The 8,948-nt window shown below is 36.7% G+C and overlaps 2 protein-coding genes across 2 annotated transcripts in view; one reads left to right on the plus strand and one right to left on the minus strand.

Moving 5' to 3' along the window:
* The window catches only part of LOAG_16952 (CBR-XRN-2 protein), a gene marked incomplete at both ends in the record, with an annotated part of 5,877 nt that extends 4,652 nt beyond the window's left edge, over positions 1–1,225 (plus strand). Inside the window, 4 exons of the mRNA XM_020449606.1 lie at positions 62–195; positions 316–447; positions 626–846; positions 1,015–1,225. Coding sequence (XP_020306855.1) covers positions 62–195; positions 316–447; positions 626–846; positions 1,015–1,225 — 698 coding nt within the window. The remainder of the gene's footprint in view (positions 1–61; positions 196–315; positions 448–625; positions 847–1,014) is intronic.
* Positions 1,226–1,797: 572 nt separating this feature from the next.
* Positions 1,798–8,948, minus strand: part of LOAG_16953 (ubiquitin-conjugating enzyme family protein) — a gene marked incomplete at both ends in the record, with an annotated part of 39,112 nt that continues 31,961 nt past the window's right edge. The window contains 17 exons of the mRNA XM_020449607.1: positions 1,798–1,992; positions 2,170–2,259; positions 2,443–2,583; positions 2,701–2,796; positions 3,003–3,116; positions 3,248–3,373; positions 3,643–3,836; positions 3,938–4,033; positions 4,237–4,349; positions 4,948–5,185; positions 5,313–5,468; positions 5,609–5,777; positions 6,092–6,364; positions 6,430–6,559; positions 7,181–7,349; positions 7,692–7,881; positions 8,176–8,476. Of these exons, the coding sequence (XP_020306856.1) occupies positions 1,798–1,992; positions 2,170–2,259; positions 2,443–2,583; positions 2,701–2,796; positions 3,003–3,116; positions 3,248–3,373; positions 3,643–3,836; positions 3,938–4,033; positions 4,237–4,349; positions 4,948–5,185; positions 5,313–5,468; positions 5,609–5,777; positions 6,092–6,364; positions 6,430–6,559; positions 7,181–7,349; positions 7,692–7,881; positions 8,176–8,476 (2,791 nt within the window). The remainder of the gene's footprint in view (positions 1,993–2,169; positions 2,260–2,442; positions 2,584–2,700; positions 2,797–3,002; positions 3,117–3,247; positions 3,374–3,642; positions 3,837–3,937; positions 4,034–4,236; positions 4,350–4,947; positions 5,186–5,312; positions 5,469–5,608; positions 5,778–6,091; positions 6,365–6,429; positions 6,560–7,180; positions 7,350–7,691; positions 7,882–8,175; positions 8,477–8,948) is intronic.

The raw sequence follows: 8,948 nt of genomic DNA on the forward strand, positions 1-8,948 counted from the left end.
GAATATTTAAACTAGCTCCAAGATGTGATGGAAGTGAAGGGTGATTCTTTCTTAATTTTAGACTCGATCGCTTTATCAATTGACACCTCGTTAACATTTGGAATGGCTGGTACTGTTGGTGTAGATGCTAAAGCTGTAATGAAAGGACAGAATTATAAGTCGCCATTTTCAGTTGATGAATTCACAGATATAGCTGTGAGTTGTACTTTTTTGAATTTGCTAAGTTCTTTTTTTTTTACTAACATTTCGTCTTCATACATTTGAAATCATCTGCTCCTTTTTTCATGGAATAGACGTCTGTAATTTCTGTTGTAGAAAAATAAAGCTATCATGATGATTTACAAAGATCCGGAATTTGAAAGAGGATATGTGTTTGCTACCAAACGTTTGCCGGGGGCTGTTGATGTGCCGCGAACTTTGAAAGACATTAATCTGGATCGCAGAGAAGTAAGCGTGGCATCTAGACAGTTCGTGAAATAACCGTTTATTGAACCTGCCCCTGTATTTTTAATGGAACTTTTTTAAAATCCCCTGTCGTTATTACTTAAATTTTATTTGATTCTGGATTTTTCTCATATACCTTTTCGTACAGAAAAACTCATTCGTGAAAATATTACTTTTTTAGTCCTATCGACCTCAAATAGGGTTTTCGCGCGAAATATTACGACATGGATTAAGCGATGCAGGACGAAGAATGGTTGAACGCGGCATTGGTCATAGTCCTAGACCGCTTTTCGAAACATACCAAATAGGTTCGCATAATAGGTCGTACCAGCCATCATGCTGGGCTCCTGCAGTGTCCTATGGAGAAGACCGCATGTTCAACTACCCGTCGTCTGCAAACCAGTTAGTTCCCATTTCGCAGCTTGCAACTACTTCTATAAGAGGACTTGAATTAAACAAGTCAATTTGAAATTAAGCTATTTGGTCTCAAATTCTAAGTTTCCTATAGAAACATATAAATATTTGCAGTTATGGAAACTTATTTCTTAACATTTAACTGCTATCTTTTAGGTGTCGTAAAAGAAGACAAACAGGTGGGGAATGGAGCGGGAACCCGAGGCGACATCGAAATTTTAACGAGTACGAAAGAATGTCACAACCATCGATGCCTGTCCGACATCCGCTCCGATATGAGCCATATCCAGAATTAGTCCCCTTGCGTGTTAGAAGCCGTGGCCGTGACCGGCCACCGCCCCATCAGTATTCAGTGTACCGATGGTAATTAGTTCGAAGAACAAATAATATTGGAGACACATTTTATAGGACATATGAAAATTGTACCGACTTCTGAATCAAAAAATCCTTGTTGTATGCCAAACAGTAAATAAAAAACGTTTAAAAAGCACGACGTCAAGAGTAATTTTCAAGAAACATCTTTAAGAATTAAAGAAAATTCTCCACATAGTATGCGACATATACTGCATTTGTTTCATGAAACAAAACCAGAAAATGGAACTCAATGTGGATCTGACGTTCGGTGGATGCATCGCACTCAATTCTCCCACTTTTTCTAGTATTTACACGCTTAATGAGATTTTAAAGATCAACATCAAAGAATGACTATACATACGAGTCAAGGTGGACAGCGAAATGAACAAATTCTGAAATTCTTGAAACATACTAGAGAGAAAGACTGTCAACTTTGTGAAGCATGTTCTAGTGATCAAAGAAACGAGTGCTATATGCAGAGCCATAACCCATGAATTTCTTATACTGGTAGAAGAGTTTCCAGAAGACATCACTTTATCTCTAAGTCTGGGGAGTTTCTCATGGGGAAACATGCAATGAAAGATTTTATAATTTGAGGATCTTCATCACTGAGAGGCTCTTCAAACTGTCATGAGGTATCTGTCCCGAACCATCCGAACTTTGTGATTGTTGCTCATTTATCATTAGACTTGCTTGCTGGATGAATGATGCACTCGTACTTTTGAGGTCTGCAGGACACTCCATCCGTCGATATTCATCCTCCAGTGCAGCGGCATGCCTCTGAACGACCAATTACTTAATAGAGCAAGTTAAATTTTTAAAAAATTGAACACTGCCACGTGGGAGTTTGAAGTAGCTTACGCCAAAACCTGCACATCTAGCAAGGATTGAAAATCAAAACAGATATAATACTTGAAAAAAAAAAAACATATAATACTTTGAAATGCTATGGATCACCTTTAAAGAAGCGAGATGACCATGGATGCTCCGCCCACTTCCACGTTGTTGCTTCACTAGTTGTTCCATCTCAGCAATCCATTTCGATACCTCAAAAAAGAAAAAAACAGAACTGAGACATTTGCATATGGTGCGCCGGCTAGAATAAGAAGCTGCTAGAGGGTATCTGACTTTTAAATGGGCGAAGTTCAGTTACTACTAAACAAACTCAAGTTTGGGTTTTTGGTGCTTGGTTTCGTGGATGATGATCGAATTCTGCGAAAATTGTGGAACCTGTGACAATATTTCCTTTCGTTTCAACCAAAAATGCTTCTTTACGATATCTGCAAAAGCTGGCGGAGGATGCCGTATCATTTCAAGCATCGCCCACTTCACCATTGCTTGCCGAATATTAGCATCATATTCTCGCGACGCCTAAGTTGACTTCATAACATCAACGAAAATTTAGCATAACTGCACGGGAAAAAAAACGCTGAGTTTTGCCCAGAAAAGTAACTGCCAAATAAAGCCATTGCAGAATGGAATGCACACCTGTTGTCCCGCCTGAGTACATTTTGATCGTTCGTATCCTGGTTCGTTAAAATACGGTTCCGCTACTAAGATTAAAGATTGCACACTAACAATCACCTCAAAAAATATTTGATGCAAATCGAACAGATGAACGACTTTTTTTTTTTTGAGTACTCTTAAACATATATGCATTTGGGAAATAATGACTGAATAAAACCAAGATGTAGTTAGCGTAAAAAACTGAGATACCAGGGAAACATATTTCAACGAGCTATGTAGAGTGTATTAAGAGAAAGGAAAATATACAATAATTGACTTTATACCTGTAATAAACTACTGGTTTCCGGATTCCACCGTTCCTCAGGTCGGCCATGCCATGTGTTCAATACCGACAAACATACTTTTCCATCATTGTACAAGTTAGGATTGAATCGAACCTATAATTCATATTAATGTGCTGATGAAACTCTTGCGGTAATAACTAATAAAATAAAGTCGTAGATATCCACCAAGACAATCCTGATGAAGTCATTTCACTGTGCAATCTGAAATCATCAGTGAAACTAACAGTATGATTGCCAGTCGTTTCAAGATTTACATGCATAGGTGAATTTGGATAGTCGGTTGGAAACCAAACATCAAATTCAAAGCATCCATTCATATATGGAGTTTCTGCTGGACCCGTAATCAACACCTATAAAAATAACATCCGAAATTATGAAAGTACGAATTAAACAATAAATTTTAATTGAAATCTGAATAATACTGGTCTGTACCAAAAACTCTGTACTCTATAACTGTTTTCACCATCTTTTTGTCATTTTACACTTCCGTTCACACAATTTTTATAGTTCCCATCTTTGAAAATACCATATTGCAGTTCGAATAATTAACAATACAGGGAAATTAAAAAATCCCAATTCAGAAAATTTGCGAGTGAAAAGTATAACTCATCTTCATGACATCCAGTCGTTCTTCACAAGCGCGGACAAAAACAGAACTACTTGAACTCAGTGGCAATGAATTACTCAGCGTGACAATTTCTTGCGCCAAACGTCTAGTACGTTTTCCCATAGAACTACTGGTGCCAACAGAGGAAAGTGAACTTTCATAATGATATGGAATGAATGAACCCTCAGCAAAGAACGATATTGTCTCTGGAAAATCATTACTAATTGCATTATATTCGAAATTTCAATGAACTGATGATACAACAACAAGTGGAATTAGTGTAATTAATGAAAAATGAGCTGCTAACCAAACTGCGAAGCCTTCATAACTTTTACATATTTTTCTTCTTCAGTAACCGCATTCTTCTCGTTATTTTGTGATTTCACAGGTAACTCTTTTACTCCTAGAAAAGTTCCTGCTATAAACTACAAGATATACAGTTACGCTGAAATGGCGAAAAAAAGTGGTCATTTATCATTCAGCTATCGTTGGTTTATGAAGAAACAACATAATTTAAATTAATAAAACACGAATGAATGAACTTTCCTCTATTCAAAAATATACACCAAACCGTGTAATAAAATTACAAAACGAATGAAAACTTACGCTTCGAAAGAATCATACAAACTGTGGTGATCAGTGGTGCAAGTCGCATGAGACCTTCTTCGCGATTTTGTGTTGATTCTTCATTACTTTCCACAGTTTGCTGGATATTTAGACTAAAAAAGACTAATATAATTCAAATCCAACATAATCTTTGAAATGGCATAAGTCATTCAATAATTTTTTCTCACATCGTTTCAAACTTACCGCAGCAAACAGTGAATCTCAATATCTCGACTCAATCAAGAATTTCCTATTCCAGTAGTATTCAACATTCAAGGAAACGTGAATTATCGCATTTCTATTATCAATCTTAGCTCACAGTCAATCAGATATTTTAAGGAACTCTGGATTCTTCTGTCATCTATACAACACAAGCCAACTTTTCCAATCCATCAGTTATGATCGCATCACCATTATTATTACTATCATTAATAGTATGTATTTCCTACTATAATAATCACAGTGATATTATTGAAGTACGTTTGCAGGATTTGGATATATCAGAGTTACAATTCCGGGACTTTATTTAATGTCCCTACTCAAATCTAAGAATAAGTAGAGAATTCTTCAGTAACGAAAATTAACCGAAGATCAAGAAAAGACATAAAACATTACAACCACTCACAATAAGATAATCTTCCAAGCCCTCTTACCTAAAATTATCAATATTAAATATGTCCAAATCATGACCTTCATCAGTGAAATCCTTACTTTTGTAATCTGGTTTCGTTAGATTCAACAGCGAGCCTAGTAAGATATGCAGAAACACAGTCCAACAGCTTCTTTAGCATTGCATGCATTGAGCAACCTGATTCCGGTTCTGACAGCAATGCAGTAATCTCATCCACCTCTTCCCTTCTTTCACCTGTTGACTTTGGAGACAATGCCAGTGCAGCTACCATGTGCATAACTGCTTCATACAATTCCACATGCTGAGATATGTCCAAGACTGCAACGAACCGAAAAAGTATAATGTTAAAATCCTTCAAAAACGAAACCAGAGAAGCGAAAAACATTAACTGGAAACTACCAGATCATTTACTAAAGCAAACTGAATCATGCGAGATGAGACAAACCGGAATCATTCCTAAGATATGCCCAAATAGCTGGCAATAAACAGGAACGAGATAACATTTTAACTACAGCTGAGCTCAAGGACCATTTCACAGAAGCTGATGAAATGACTGAAGAAAGTGATTCATGTCCCGATGAAGATCCTGGCATCGACGGATCTGCAAAACAGGGTCTCATTTCAATCGAACAGAAATTCTTTGGTTATGAGAAAAAATACATTGACAGCAGAAGCTGGAAAACAAATAAAATCTCGAGAACGACGTTACAGAACAAAGTTAAAAAGTAATAAAAGTGCTACCTGCCACAAGCATTGGTGATATACATCGACTTTTGCTATGCGCTTCAGTATCTTCTGAATCCGAAAATGCTAATGAAGCTGCTGCATTACCTTCACTGATGTCAGTTGCCCAATTCTTCTCCGCTTTCAAATGGTCATTAATTTTGGGATATATAAAGCTTGCAAGTACCTCAAATTGGAAGCGATAAAATAATGAGCTAAAATAATAAAATAATGAGTTACATTCCAGATTTCAAAGTTCGTGGTATCTTTGAAAACAGGAAGTAGCATGCCAACAGAAAGTAGCAGGAGAAGAGATTCATCAAATGATAGCTCAGCATATCGTATACCCGCACAGAATGAGAGAATTTATGCTTAATTGTATCACTAAATAGCAGATTCCACAGCTTTTTACATCAAAAAAAGAAGCAAAAAACAGAAACTTATAAAACAAAACACGTAGGAGGGCACTCCACATTTCTTTAGGAAAGAAACAAAAAATACCCTCAACAGATAGGTAACATTCTGTTCGTCCTGTTTTCGCTTCAGGACATGTAAATCAACATTCCACTGTTGTTGCGTAGTTCCACTGCCAAAACCAGTACCTTTGGCCCAAAAACTGTGTTGCTGAGTAACATTCGAAGTAGAGCTTAATGCTGGTCCAGCACTTCCAGAGTTATTCAAACTTTCTTCTGGTGGCAAGCCAAAGTTGGCTTTTTCACTCGACGATTGTTCCGGTTCCACCGAGCTCCGCAACAAGTGTTCGACCAAAACAGCCTGCACAAAAGTTATGCATAAAGAGTAACACCGAACATATGCATTTTGCACAAAAATGTATTTACCGTCTCAGGAGCTGGCGGAAGGGATGACGGTCGAATGGACCTTTCCCTATGCTTTTGATGGGTATAATGAGCCAAACAATCCAACAAAACGTCCAAAACGCCACTAATCACAGCAGCTTCCCGTAAGGACCTGCAGCATACACTAATATATAATCTACTTTAAAACATCCTTCTACAATGCTGAAATTTATATGTTTCTTTTCATTACGTCTTTGATGGTTGTAATGAATAATTTCATGAATAAGAAATGATTATAGAATTAAATAATAACAATGATGATATTGCTCTAATAATTGTAAGATACAACTTCGTTTATCGACCGACAGGAAGTGCCCTGGAGAATTTGGTAGTAGCCTTTATTTTCTCTTCTCTTTCCCTCCTTTTAATATTATTTGGCTTCTTCCTTTCAATTTATTAAATTCACTAAATTTTAGGGCTTAGGAAAGAATCCAAGCAATGAGATCCCAAATTCCTTGTTGTAAGATTTGATGAGAGTGTAAACAATCAAAAAGTAAGGGTGAAAAAGGTAAGGAAGATAAACGAAGGACGAATCACAGTTATTATCTTACTATTGTATCAAATTGTCGAAAAATTAGAAAAAAATTGGTTTGAAATAATGCAGAACCTTAGAAGGTTAGAAGTGCTGATTATTTTATTTCATGTGTTTTCTTACTGCTTGTTCCCGACTTTTTATTTGACTTGATTTAGCAAAACAATAAAAAGAATGATAGTATAATGCCGCATAACTTACTTTCCAGAAGATGAATAGGGCAAATATTTGTTGAATAATTCTTCTAGAACCACAAAAGGCAATGAACCAAGATTTTCGTATTCCGACTTCTGCTTTGATTGGAAGTGCGATTGGGTGGCTTTGTGAAATATACCTGGTTTCACCACTTGCTGTTTGCTCACAAGAGATGCTGTAGAAAAATGAGACCCAGTAAAATATTATATCACATAGAAATGTAACTCTACAATAAGATGTCTCGTCGTTCCAGATTTCATTTCTATTTCTTACACTCCAAAATATGAACAAGAATTTATTATCGGTGATAGTACAGAATTTCAGAATTACGTGCAGTTCTATGCTGTCGTACCATGGTGAAACGCTTTGGAATAAATTTGAGCAAACATTATTCTTTCAGATTTCCAGAGAAAATGAAGCATTACAAATAACAGACCAACATCAACCGCAGCATCCCAGTATTACGCTTAATTATAGGAAAAAATTTAGTACAGAAGAAGGATGAGAAGGCTGTTACTTTCAGTAGTGATGACGCCCATTGCAAGCCTCAGAAGGCCTTTAGCGCGTTTTCGATCGTACGTTACCAATAGTTCAGCATAACCTTCCAGTTTTAGGAATATGCTGAAAGCGACGACCACATGAGGCGATAAACCTATTGACGTCGATTGATTCGATGGCTGTGAAGCAATCTTCTGTAGTTTTTTGGGCTGAAAAGATCTTATAAGCATCAGCATAAATTTCCACTTCTGTCAGATGTCTAAGCAACAGTCTCATTTTTACTATAAGCTTCAGCCAAGCATGAATACATTAAGTACTGTATGCTGGTTCCCCGATGACAGATCAGGAGAAGAGAAAAATGATGAGGCATAACCCGATGGCAACATTTCGTTCATAGCTACCGTTTCTGATGAATCTACCAATCACTGTTACTTATTTCTAATTTCCTTTTTGAGTCCCTAAAAGAGTTATAAAGTACTAAAACGTTGAAAATGAGAACTAACTGCAGCATGACTTCCCGAATTATCTGTTTGAGAGAATAAGGGGTAATATGTCCATCCTTTCACTTCTCCAGGAGCGGTCGAATCGATGTATTCGAAGTCTTCATAGCCAGGACCCAAATCGGTCTCACCACCAAAAACAGGTACATACAAGGTACTGTAAACTGGTTCTCCGGCTGATAGGTCAGGCGAGGAGAAAATTGATGTTGGGCAGGCATAACTCGATGGCAACATTTCGTTCATAGCTATCGTTTCTGATGAATCTATCAGCCATCGTTGCTCAGCTGATTTTCTTTTTGAGTCCCTAAAACAACACCAAGTTAAAAATGATCAAATCCGACTTCCACATTTCCTCAGGTTTTAATGAGTCATTGTTACTTTATATCTGTCGTAATTGTCTTCATCATGGTAACAAACTATATTTGATCAGGGACAATATAAAAGATATAAAAGACAACATGGTAGCTATGGACGAAATGAACCGGAAAAAAGAAATTACTTTTTTTTTTAAACAACAAAAATGGATTAAGAATAACGTTTCCACTTTTCATATATATATTTTGAACAGATCTTTCACATATGCAGTAACACACAAAGGCCTGAGGAAAAGCTACAGCATTTCCCTCCTGCACTCGAAATGTAACAGAATCTATAAACTTCAATCTTAGCAAGTCCGAAGACATTAACTGAATGTCCTACTGGATACAAACTCCTAATTGTATGACTTTGGTCCAGCTCTCATTTCTCACTGGTAAAATACAAAAAAAAAAAAAAAA

The sequence above is a fragment of the Loa loa genome, assembly GCF_000183805.2.
Source record: "Loa loa unplaced genomic scaffold supercont3.30, whole genome shotgun sequence".
In the NCBI taxonomy this organism is placed as follows: Eukaryota; Metazoa; Nematoda; class Chromadorea; order Rhabditida; family Onchocercidae; genus Loa; species Loa loa.